Source organism: Netta rufina (assembly GCF_964035555.1).
Source record: "Netta rufina genome assembly, chromosome: 2".
NCBI lineage: Eukaryota > Metazoa > Chordata > Aves > Anseriformes > Anatidae > Netta > Netta rufina.
The window spans coordinates 19,307,668-19,321,279 of NC_140124.1; the positions used below are offsets into that span (position 1 = coordinate 19,307,668).

The following is a 13,612-nucleotide window of genomic DNA, read 5'->3' on the forward strand; positions in this document are numbered from 1 at the left end:
CAGTGCTGTCCGATGGATGAAACTTGGTTCTGCCTAGGCTTCTGCTTTTTACTATGTATATAAAATAAGAACTAATGGTGAGCAAAATAAACTTTGTTCCATAGTAACAGTTATATAATATGTATAGGTTCTGAAATTTCTTCACAAAGGAGAATAAAGCAGAATGCTATTTCCTGGTCACAAATCCAATCCATTTCTTCTTAGAGCACCTCCCACGGATCGGGGCACTGTGGATGTCAGATATGCCAGCTTCCCACATAAGGTAGCGTTGACAGATTTGTAATGTTAGAGCAGGTCTTTATTCCAAATTTAAAATTTTATAACAGTAAAGAAGAAGCATCTTGCTGTAATTTATGAACATCACAATAATACAAAGTATTATAACTCTCATGTGAGATTAAAGACAACACACGTGTAACCTGTTACCTGAATTGTGTCGGGCAATATACCCGAGTGCCCAAGCTGCAGCTTCTTTGACTCCAGGGTCAAAATCTTCCAGGCAAATCGCAAGTGATTCCAGTGCTCCACACTGAACTACTGCCTGAGCTATCTGTGGAGAATGTTTACCAACTGCTCTTAGCACAAACGCAGCTGCTTTCTTGTAAAAACGCTATACAAATAAGAAAAAGAAAAAAAAAATGCTTTTAATAAAATTAAGTAGTTTATAGCATAACAGAGCACCTATGTGCATAAATTAGACTTTTTAATAGCAGCAATATCTCATACAGATCCAAATCAGGACCACCAGACATCACGCAGACAATGAACATACAGTCCTTCTTTGAGTCAGCTTATGATCTAAAATTTGCAGTAAGTGTATAAACAAACAGAAAAAATGAGAGGGCTAAGAGGATATGGAGAATAGATAATAGCCTAGATAAGTCTGTTTATTTAAGTGAGCAGTGAGTGATAAGAGCTGCAAAAACAATAGCTCTTAACATATTTAGCCAGCTTATATAGGTTATGTAGGGCAAGCTTCTAAAATAATTCTACCCATCTGCAACATTCTCAAGGCTTCACAATTTGTAATGTATATTGTACCCTCATAACGTCTCTATGAAAAAAACATTGTTTACATTCACAAATGGGAAACAGACACAGAGAATAAGATCCAGCATAAAGTTTCAGGATCCAAACCCCAAAATGCCTAAGTACTGCCTAGGATCCTGAAAAGTCAGCCAAGCAAACACCTAGCCCTGGATGATTCTCAGTTTTGACCAGCAAGCTGCAGCTCTACTGCACGTGTCTGGAACTGAGGCACTTTCAACAGGACTAAGCAGCTTGGTGACTCTGTAATGAGTTCAAGCAAAATCCAAGCTATTGTCTCAGATCTTCTACCCATCTGCCTCAGTGCTGGAGCAGGTACATGTTTTGAGCATCTTTATAGTGTGTGATGCTGCACACATCATGGGGTTCCATATAAATTGCATATTCCCTCGTAAGTCACATTTCACAGTCTCCTTCCACAGTTTGATTAGCTATCATTGGGATGTGGAAGTTGAAGGTTACATTTCTTCCCCTCCTTTCAGTTTCAAAATTCAGAGGCCAGTTTCCTGCCTGAAACAACTGACCACTGAGGGTAAGGAAAAGGCTGAGGTTCCTAATGCCTTCTTTACATCTGTCCTTACCAGTCAGACCACTTATCCTCCAGACCTGGAAGTCTGGGATGGGGAGCAGAAGAAAACCCCACACACAGTTCAGGTGGAAACAGAGACTTGCTGCTCCACCTGGACTGTCACAAGTCCATGGGACAAGATCTGATCCACCTGAGGGTGCTGAGGGAATTGGCAGATGTGATTGCTGGGCCACTTTCCTTCATCTATCAGTGGTCATGGTCATCCGGAGAGGTCCCTCATGACTGGAGACTTGCTAGTATGACACTCATCTATAAGAATCATCGTAAGGAGGACCCAGGGAACTACAGGCCTGTCAGCCTGACCTTGGTGCCAAGAAAGGTGATAGAACAGGTCATTTTGAATGCAATCACGAAATGCAGGACCAGGGACGTGATTGTTCCTCTGTACTCTGCTCTGGTGAGGCCGCACCTCGAGTGCTGTGTTCAGCTTTGGGCCCCTCACTACAAGAAGGACATCGAGGCCCTGGAGCATGTCCAGAGAAGGGCTACAAAGCTGGTGAAGGGCCTAGAGCACAAGTCCTGTGAGGAGTGGCTGAGGGAACTGGGGGTGTTTGGTCTGGAGAAGAGGAGGCTCAGGGGAGACCTCATTGCTCTCTACAGCTACCTGAAAGGAAGCTGTGGGGAGCTGGGGGTCAGCCTCTTCTTGCAGATAACCAATGGTAGGACTAGAGGGAACGGCCTCACGCTGTGCCAGGAGAGGTTCAGGTTGGAAATCAGGAGACATTTCTTCTCAGAAAGAGCAGTCAGGCATTGGAACAGGTTGCCCAGGGAAGGGGTGGAGTCACCGGCCCTGGGGGTGTATGCAAGGAAAGGTTGGATGTGGTGCTTAGGGACATGGTTTAGTGGTGATAGGAGTGGGAGGGTGATAGCTGGGCCATATGATCTTGGAGGTCTTTTCCTATGATTCTATGATCTGCACCAGGAAAAAGTTCACCTCCCTCTTGAAGTCATTGTGCAGCAACGAGCACAAGATTCACTGGGACACAAATAACCTACTGCCACGTCTGCATGCCCAGTGTGCTCTGTGGCTTGACAGTTGGTATATCAGCACTATGACTAGCACCAGAGGGCTCCTTCTCCATCCATCAGCTTGGTTTTAATCTCATTCCAAGCTGCTCGACTCCCCTGCTCTGTACAAGGAGCCTGGGCAGGTAACTGGAACATAAAACAGTGCAAACACCACATCGCTTCTGAATGAAATTCATAGAAACAAACAGCCACGTGAATGGTGGTTTTTTTTGCATCTTGCAAGGTGTTCAAGCACCTTTGAAAAATCTCACCCTGAAGCACTAAGGTATGGCAGCAGAGGACCATCTGCAGCAGCTCTGCATGTAAGGAAAATGGACCCTGGCCCATTCCTTGGCCCTGAAGGAAAGCAATATCACACACCAGTCACATGCACCTCAGGTTCTCTTCCCTGAAAGCACAATGGCCCCATCCAGACAACTGAGAGCTGTCTCTGTCCTGCACTACTCACTCAACCATATCCACACCCTGCTGAGCAGTTTGATGGTTAGCGTTGGCCAAAACTCATCATGTTAGCATTTAGAGAGTGCCGTCATCTTCCAGTGTTTAAGTGCATGCCCTTGTCCTGCTCAGTTTATCGGTACCAATAAAATACTTTAATGCCAAAAATCCAGACTTCAAAGTTAAGACCTACAAGTAGATACCAATGAACGTAATTTAGGAGCAAGACTTTAAACATCACTTAGGGGAACAGAGGTTTAGGGAAACAGTACAGACACAAGTGGACAATTCCCTAGCTCGTTTGTTACCGTAAGTTTTGCTGAACTCAACGGAACTATAATAATTTACACCAGTCTATGTCTGTGCAAATATGGGTATGTTATTTCTGTTAAGTAATTATGCTTCTGGCAAAGGAAAACACTTATTTGTTTCTATTGTTATTCAAAACACATTTATTTACAAACAGACTGTATTCACAAGCCCAGTTAGAACACACTGTAAAACTATTCTGCTCAGTTTAATTGACAAAACATTGAGCTGGGATGTAACCTTGTAACTGTTCTCCATAAATCAGTAGAATTAGTATTTATTGTGTGCTCAAAGAATCTGCTCCTTAAATATAGATGTTGATACACAAAGAGTGAGTGGAATGGAAATGTATCTTTTTCCTTTCCTTTTTTTTTTTTTTTTTTTTTTTTTGCCTTTGGGAAGTACAAACTGCATGCATTGCTAAACTCTGCATGAACTGGATAATGAGTTTCCTTCACTTGCCCTCAGTCACCAAGGCATAGTAGGCTTTCCATGACCTCACACTAATCTTGCTGCTGCCCCAAGTGATTCTGAATTACAGCCATCTCACAGATGTAGGGACAGCACTGGCAGTAACATGGAAGAGATAAATCAGGGTACTCAAGCTAATTTAGTGAGTGCTTTGAATTGTAACAGGGGGGTGGTTTCCAAATTTAAAAAAAAAAAAAAAAAAAAAAAAGAGTATAAAGAGTTCTGTTCCCCTCCTTCCCTTAAAAAAAATACAAATAAATTAACCAAAGTGGTTATAAATTTGTCCACCTAAAACCTTAGCTTTCTTTCCATACATTACCAGTATCTTGACATCAAGGTTTCTCTTTTTAATTTTTTTTTTATTAATTTTATAGGCAGTGATGAGATATGCAAAAAAAAAAAAAAAAACAAACAAAAAAATGAGTATTTACATTTACAGTTTCCTCAAAAGACTGAAAAAATATATATATATATAAATAATTTTTATATATATTTTTATATATATATATATATATATATATAGTTTTCCCAACTATACTTCCATTGAAATCCTAATTCTCCTAAATCTAATACAATATTGCAACTTAAGTGTGGCTGTGGTATCAATACACTTCACTCTCAGCTGTCTCTTCCTTTTTCCAGTCATTAGAAACTGTATACAAAACTACTTTTTTATTACTATTACTGATTTAGGTTAGGAATAAAAAATGGAATATATGCAAGAATTGAAGAAAAATGGCAAGAACAGAGGAAGAGAGACCGTGAGATCTGTAATTGTTGCTACACTTTTTTGTTGTTTTTAATAACCATAAAGACCAAAACCTTTAGTGTGTTCTCCTGTATCAGTGGTTTGATATTTCTCACACTACAGATTTCCAAATGGCTGTGTTTGGAGATAAAAAATGAACTTCTGTAATGAAATATTTAGTATGTATTTTACAAGTGTTTAGTATTATTGACAAATCCTAGTCAATTATCACTATAGCTTTCAAAGTGTCTCCATTTTGAAGAGGGACCTTTAATAAAACATCACTCAACGTTTTAAAGCCATACCAATGCCATGAGTATATATCTTATAAAGCACTAGGAGGTAAGATGATATTTTAAAGTCAAACTTATTTAAAGTCAAATTTATGTATACAATACACATGGATCTCTCAGGAGTTCAAACATGCATGCTGTCTCTGTCTTCCATTCATTTATTGCTATATTAGGAATAACAGCAGATAGCTGATACAGAAAGATTTCTCTTTCCCTGTGCAACAGTTAAAAAAAAATGATTACTTAAGAAAACAATGATGCCTTACATTCTGCTCAGACAATGAACACACGAGCTGTGGAAGAATGTCTCCCTTCACGACTGCCTCTGCCAGGTCATCGTTATAATTGGCAAGTCTCCCGAGAGCCAAAGCAGCAGTCTGTTGAATAGTTGGGACCACGTCCAGCAAAAGAGGTCTCAGCAAAGACATTACACCTGAGTTACAACAGGAAGAGAAAAGCCCATTCGGTGAGCAGATTTTTTTTTTCTAAACATTTATTCTAAACTTTAACTAAACTTCACTCATAAAAACCTATTAAATTACTCTGCCAGGTAATAAGAACTTGCAGGAAATTCAGGTGTTCCACTGAAATGAAGTTGGCACTCGGATAGCACTGCGGACGCATAGCAATGTTTCTGCCCGTTTTTCATCGGTACAAAACTCCTCTGAAATATAAAAAGATTTACGTGTAGAAATAAGGTGTACTCAAACATAAATAAAATACGTGTTAAAATATACACAGGAAAATAAGGTATACTCAAATACATATAAAATACAAGCGTTAATGAAGTCTGCACAGGAAAGTCCACCTGGAGGTGAGCTACCACTGGTGTGTCACTCGTTCAGCCCGCCAGCAGAACCCCCACGTTGACTTACACCAAATTACATTCCATCTATACAAGCTACGGCTGACCTGGGGACCAATAGCTGTAATATAGTAGACTCCAGATAGTAGAGTTAAAAGGTTGTTGGTTTGGTGTTTGTTTTTGTTTTTTAAATCACGTTACTATTTACGATGTGTTTTTACTGCAGTCCGCAGTGCCTCAGCTAAATATGAAGGAATCTGGAAGTCCATTCTCCAAGGGCATATTCCAGTATCTACACATGCTGTTGAAATTATAGGTGAGGTAAAGCAGCAACGTGTTAGCAGTCGTAGCCCAAGAAAGTGCTTACATGAATAAACATTTCACTAAAAATAGGAAATGGCAGCAGTAAACTTTGCATTCTTGCAATAGGAGGGAGGAGGTCACGGGGCAGGACCTCCAGGAGTCAGTGCGGGGACACGTGCCTTTCGGTACTCCTCTGTGATCTGGGAGAGGGCACAAACAGTGAGGTGAGACTGTACGCTGGTAATCCAAAGTTATTCAAGGCGGTATCAGTGAGGGAAACTATGAAACTAGGGACTGAATGACTGGACAATAAAATGTCAAGTTAAATTAAACTCATATGGGAAAGCCAACCCCAATGTCCCATACACAGCAATGGACCCCAAACAGGAAAAAAAAAAAAAAAAAACACCACTATACATACAGAAGTATATAGGGTATTCAGTATTATATAGAAATGAGGAAATGCCAAAACAGAGCCCATCACTAAGCTATTGTATAAATCCATTCTGCATTTAATTCCCTTCCCTAGAGTAGAACTGGAAAAGGTTCAATAAAAAGCAACAAGGATGACCAAATGACCAAAGATGAGCACTCTGTACATGGAAGCTACTCCTACAGTTAAACCAAGACTGTGCTGTAGGGATATAAGCAAGATACGTGTGGTTACATAAAGATCATCATTTGTAAGGTGACAAATGATAAAGGGAACCTTGCTTGTGTCGCAGTGCTGTGAAAGCAGGGTCCCTCTAACAGCCAGATGCAGGAATTAGTACTTCTGAGCTTCATAGCTCAACCAGAAAGCAATGCTCTCTGGGGCTGCAAAAGTGCTATACCAGGACACCAACACCAGAGCTGCAGTTAAAAATTTCCGTATGAGCTGCCTCCGTTCTTTGCTCTTTCCACTACATTTGTTTGAGTCAGATAAAAATTACCTACCTTAGCATGGAAGAAAGCAAGACTTCCCTTCTTGAGGGCCAAACAAAGGTCTTTTGGTGCAACGGTCCCACAACAGTAGGATCACTGCCTAATGGCAGATGGCACTAAGATGTTGAACTGAGAAGGAAAAGCTTAGAGCAAGGAATAGTTGAAAGGGATGGAAGTTATTCATGCCCAGAGCATACTTCTGTATAGAAGGGCACCCTTAAAAAAAGACCCAAAAAAAGTAATTGAGCAGCAGGGCAATTCTCACAGGGAACATTAACGTTAAGTTATAACCAAAGTACTCCCAGCAAGAAGAAAACCTAATAATCCACTGTTGGCTTTAAGAAAGAGATAGAGAGAGCAGGAGAGACAAGGAACCGTGGAGGCCACGCTGACCACTGATGAGTTTGTTTTGGGAAGGTCAGCACCACAACCAGAAGCTGCTCAGCCATGGTGGGTGCAGCCTTCAGGATGTTCACAAGACAAAACACCACAGGTCTTATGGGGACACACAAGAAAAGGGAAATGAAATTGTGATGTCTTAATAACGCTACAGGAACACCAAAAATGGCCCTGCAGCGATTAATTCAACATGTACACGTAGAGACTATGGAAATAGGTCTGTGGTTTTGCTGGTACCTGCTCACACCTTCCTGTCAACACCAGTGGTACCTGAAAGAGGCCTCCTGAGCAGCAGCAGACAAAGGTGGCTCCTCCAGTGTTGTAAGACCAATGTGACTTCATTCAGCACTTCGCAGGAAGCACTATTCAGGATTGTGACCTTCGTGTTGATACCTTCTCACAAACTCTTCCAAATGGCAGGTACTGCCTCAATAGTAAGTTACGCTTCATATTAAAATAGACTAAGAACATCATAGGACAAATTAAAAGTTTAAAAAAAAAAAAAAAAAAGAAAAAAAAAGAAAAGCGTGCGATATTTGCCAACACCATATATCATCTACAGTGAGGTAAGCTTCTAAAAGTCACCTGCATCCCGTACAGGAAAGCATTTTCTTGTCCTTCCCTCTAACATGAGCTGCATGGTCAAACACCTGCTGAAATTCCTACAGGAGCTCATGCTGCTCCAGCTCTTTGCACTGTTCCTGCTTTACTGAAAAGCCTCCAGTCCGGAGGCTTGGGCTGACATTTGCATTTGTCGTACATTTGAGCCCTTAAGGTGAGACGATACAAAAACAAGATTTACTTTTTGATATCAATAAAGCTTGATTTAAAAAAAAAAAAAAAAAGAAAAAAAAAAGAGAGACTGAAGAGCCTATTAGAAGTGGTTGGGAAAGAAGGGACACCTCAGCATGTAGTGAGTGTTCTGCCCCTAAAAAAAAGCCAAGGTGGCACACCAAGGCGGGCTCAAAATTCAGTGAAATTTAAACAGACCAGAATGAATGTACAGCAGGGGAACCCGCGAGCTAGCTCCAGACAACATGATGTGTTTCTAGTCTGCACAGCATGCCTAAACACTGCAAAATGTAAAACCCCATGCAAGAAAGTTCACACGTACACGAGCTTTGAGTTTTTTCTAAATAGGAGATTTCTCTGATTTGTATTTTCAAGATGAGCTAATTCAGACTTCACTTTTAGAATGTGCTAAAAAGCCGTTAGCCTGAAAATGCTTCCAAGCATCATCGCCTCGCCATGCCCAGCACCGATTATTTCATTGTGGTACAAAGCACGTAAAGCTTGATGATGACATTTCAGATGACAAACTATTTCAGCTGATGCTACTGAAGGTGAGGGAAGAGTTGAAAAGTGAAAGATGAAAATGGGAGTTACTGCTGGAAGAAAATACACAAAATGCTAAAGCAAGGCTGATAGAGCAGTGAACGGATGAAAAAGATTTAGAAAGGAAGAGAAACTGTACTGATTCTCAAGGAGAATGTATTTTCCCCAAAGTGATGTCTGAATGAAAGAAAAGACAGTGAACAAGTAATCATTATGACAGGAGCTTTGGTGGAACAAGAAAAAGAAAAATCAATTCTTGTTGCTGTACAAGCCATACGTTGACATCAAATTAACTGAGAATTGAGAGAATCATATAGACCTAGATTATGCCTGGGCATTGAGCATAATTAAAAGCTTCTACCTCCATTTCTCACATTCTCTGCAACCAATTCCTTTCTCTGCATCACAATGATATCCATCATCTCAATCTGACTCCTCAGCAAGACAGACTGCTTGAGCAGTTTTCATTTCATTCATGATTTTCATTTATTTCATTTTCATATTTACAACCTCAGTAAATAGAGTATTTCTCCCTACAGCACTTAGAAGAAGAGTTAATTCCAAGAGATGGGGTCTTCATCTAAACACCTACAGAAAGCAAAGATGACCTTTCCTTCTACAGCTTTTGAAGACAGCGCTGGTAAAGACCAACGTGCCCGACAGAAGGAAACTTTCCTGCCCTGGGCCCAACCAGCTGCTCTCACCTGAGACAGCCGCTGCATTTGGTGAGCTCCTCTAGTCAACCTCTTCCTTCCTTTTGACTGCCCAGTCTAGAGCAAAGTCTAACTTTCTTCTCCAAAGAAGTCCAAGCCAGCATTCCTATCAGCATTTTCAGGTAAAATAGGTAAGAAACAGCCAACAGCTTCCTCTGATGTAGAGCCATACAGAGCAGGGACAGCAGCATATTGCTGCCCAAAATTTTAGGAGAACTCTTTGGTTATCGTAAACGAACCTCTCGTGACAGAAGTAGGAAATCCATTAAGTCTAATTCAAAGGCAGCAACACAAAGTAAACTACAAAATAAGGCGTTTAGACCATTAGACTAGATTTGTTTTGGAAGAGTTCCCACGAGCAACTCAGAAACAGGGTAACAAAGAATTCCTGCCAAATATTCTCTCTTGCATCACGCAACCTTGACTGACCTCAGGCAAGGACCGATTCCCCTTTCCATCCTCAGTTTCCCACTCAGAATTGTTTCAAAGAATGACACACTTAGCAGCTGAATCACCCTTAGCACACTTCTCAAGTGGAGCTGTTGTGCCCAGGCCTGATGCACTTTCTTTTAGCAAGCAAGTGCTGGCTGCTGCCTCTCTGGGGGGAGAAAAAAAAAGAAAAAAGCATGCTCAAGGCAGTGGCAGATCCCAAGTTTTTTCATTCCAAGTTTCCATAGCCAAACAGTCATCACTCTGGAAATAGTAGACTTCGGTTATTTTGGCTTTTTTTGGGGGAGGAGGGGGGAAATACCTGAAAGTCAGGCAGAAGCCACCTACTCTCCTTCGCTACCTCCTGCAGAGCCTGAATGAAACCTGAAGTCAGGGACTTCAGAAACTTGAAACAAGTCAGAGTAACATCACTCTGAGTTTCAAATTCTCTCTTTTTTTTGCACCTGAAGATGGCCGCCTCTACCCCATTCTCCTTCCTCAAAAACAATATTTATTTCCATTTTAAAATGCAAATGTGCAAAAAAAAAAAAAAATCTACACTGCTATTATCTCCTGACATACTCTTATCTTGAAGATGCTGACCTTTAAGTTGTACATTCTCTGAGCTAACACTAATGCTCCAACACTCATTGTACCACCTTGTTTTCAGGACTCCTGACGTTGATTCAGATGATTCGACAAGGAAATGAAGTGCAAGCTTATTTCTGTCTCACCCCAGCACCAATCCCTTCCTAGAAATAGCAAAGTTTAAGCTGGGGACTTGAAAGAAAGCTTCCCAGAATGGTGAGAAAGAGCTTTCGTACTCACTCATCTTGGCACAGTCCCTTCCACGGCCCATGCATGATGCACATCTCAAGCACTGACTCCTCCAGCATGACTCGCCCCTGAGAAAGGACCCATCTTTGCACAACACAACTGCAGTCCTTCAGATATCAAAGGGAGCACAAACACAGTTGGGTAACAGAGACTCTGGGTAACTGAGTAATTCATCAAGCAGTTGCCAGACGGTGGAGCATGATGCAGGTTGGGTGCAGCAGCCGGGCTGGAGAACTCTGAAGGAACAAGCAGCAGTAAGTCTCTCCTCCTTAAAAGCTAATTTGGCTGTTCCGGCATTGATGGACCAGAACTAATCCTGTTTCAAGAGGGCTGAGTTGCTGAAAACACTGCTCAAAGACCTAGTAAGTGGTCACCACACAGTTCTTCACAGCCACACCAAAGCCAAGGTGGTTGCAAGGAGCTGCTGCTTCTTGATTGACATCCGTGAAGAAGTTGCCGACAAATTCTCTCACTGAATTTCCTACCTGCAAGTCTCCGACAGGCCAGGAGCAGAGGAGGGGGGGAATCCCACAGCAGTTGAGCTTTTAGTTGACTGACTTACAGCAAAAGGCGGTCCCCCGGCCTCAGATACGTTTACTTTCTCCTCCTTTGTCATCTCTCTGGTACTTTCCCTCACCAGGCACAACCGCACTGCCAGGCTTTGGGGAACGCCACTCTCCTCACTCAGCCCATTACAACTCCAAAGTTCGCCTTCTGCCTTCCTTCCCACGCTGCGTGCTTCTACTTCCCCACCCACTATGCTTCTATTTCTCCTCTCACTAAAGCTCAAGAAAGCTTTTACCCCAAAAAAACAACAAGGAGGATAAGTGCATCCTTCACAACACAGGGTGCTTGAGCCCAAGCATTGGAACCGGCTACGTGGGGGCAGTGGAGCCCACCCATGCATATCCACTTATAAAAATAAAAGCTTCTAAAACAACTCCAAGGCTTGGGGAACACAGCATTTAAAACCTGGGATCAGTGGAGGAGCTCTGGGGCTGGGCGAGAACTAACCTGCACAGCATGGCCCTTCAGCTGCAAAGGGACGAGACCACGAAGAAGGAGGAAGCCTGCCATGCCACAAGGGTTTGAGGTGGCGTCCATCATCACACTGACACTCTGGAACTTGTCTCACTGAGCTCTGGAGACTGACCAGCAAGTAGGTAAGGCCAAGGAACAGAGAACTGGAAGAAATCTCCTCAAGGTGTTAAAACAAAACCCTGGCAGAAACGAGAAGCACTCCCAGGTGTGCAGGATGCCAGCACATGCAGTCCCGGGACAACACCACGCAGGCTGTTAGACCACACAGCTTCCAGTTTCTTTGTCCATATCCCAAACTTGTTTTTCTCTATTCCTTCCCCAGCTGTTACGCTGAAGAGTGTGATCAGCCCCAAGAAAGGCTGACTTTGAACTACTTTAAGAGTCAAACTCAAAGTGGCTGAACTAAAACTGTTTCTTAATCCCGATCACATCCTTAAACACAAACATTAAAAGCAATGACCCCAGCACCACCAGCTGTAACGCAAAAATGAATAAACAAATATTTAATTCTTACTATGGGAGAACACAAAAATGAATATCCAGAAGTCGTGCAAGTCTTATTTCGATGCATTTATTAATACTGAATCATAAATGCTTCCAAAAAAAATAGTACCTATTTCTAAGGGGGGATTTACAGACTGCTGCACTTCCCAAGTCAGATGAAGGAAGCAGACAGAGACTCTCGGTGACTACAGTCGCAGAAACATCCTGGAACCAGCTCAGATTTTCTCCTAAGCTTTCTACAAAACCAAAAGCTGCCTGAATCTCAGTGCAAGAAAGAGGGCTCAAGCTCACCTGCTGCTCTAAGTAAAAACAGTTGGTTTCTAGTAGAGGATACGGGGCTTGATGACGCATTACAGTAACAAACACCATGGGCTGTAGCTGCCAGAGGGATAGATTTGCTTCTAAAGAACATGTTTACAGCTGCTACTGTCACAGCAGCTTCTCCCATCAGTCAGGTGTCCTCCAGAAATGAGACTTGATAAATGAAGCATCTGTCATTGTTCGGAGCTTACATTTACCAAACAGAAGAGGTTTAGGAGTTTGGGATTTTTTTTTCCACATATCCGTTAATTAAGGATTCAAAACAAAAATCTTGCAGTCATTATTCATAGAGGTATTTAATCAGAAGGAACAACCTTAACAAAAACATAGCAGCACGAAGCGAGAGCTGTTTGAAAACAAACAGGAACGAAAAAGGAATTTCTCCGATCATTCCTTGCATTTCCCCGTCACAAGCAAGCTGCTGAGCTCCCAGGAACAAAACCTCCTGGACATTCTTGTACAGGCAGAGCCAGTGCTTTGGAAGCGTGCCAGGGAGCCCAGGGCCAGCTTGCGGTTCCCTGGTTACAGCCACCTCTGGGGTGTGAGTGCAAAGGCAGCTCCAGAGCTTGGTTAGACAGAGCAGCCTCAGAAGAGAGGCACTGGAAGGAGGTGGTTTTCCACTTGGCTCCCTCCCCACTAGCATCCCCCGCAGATTATATGGAGGGCACACCACAGGAATGGTGCCGCAACATTTCTCAACAGCCAAACCAGTAGGAGAAACTTTCACCCCCACCCTGGCCACTTGCTCCCTCTGATGCTGCCTCCTCATCTGCAACAACAGCACCGTGCCTGCTTTCATGCCACGAAAGCAGGGCTCGCAGCGTAGTGACGAATCATTTTTTAAACATGCTTCCATCTTGCACAGTGTCAGCTTCATGTCCAAAGAAACCTCCGAGCAGAACGAGATGATCTCAAACTACTACTTAAAAGATATGAAGTATTTACCAAAATTACTTCTCAAATAGAACCAAATGCTTTATGCCTTGAGCACTGATATTTCACAGTCTCCAGCCTGAACTTTGGCTACCCAGGAATATAAACCAAGGCCAGTAACACAAGAATACACTTCAACACATT

The 13,612-nt window shown here is 42.3% G+C and overlaps 1 protein-coding gene across 2 annotated transcripts in view; it reads right to left on the reverse strand.

Moving 5' to 3' along the window:
- SPAG6 (sperm associated antigen 6) overlaps positions 1-13,612 on the reverse strand; it is a gene marked incomplete at both ends in the record, with an annotated part of 35,278 nt that overhangs the window by 19,340 nt on the left and 2,326 nt on the right. For both annotated transcript variants that reach the window (XM_084281202.1, XM_084281203.1), the window contains 2 exons: positions 427-610; positions 5,191-5,357. In XM_084281202.1, the coding sequence (XP_084137328.1) occupies positions 427-610; positions 5,191-5,357 (351 nt within the window). The remainder of the gene's footprint in view (positions 1-426; positions 611-5,190; positions 5,358-13,612) is intronic.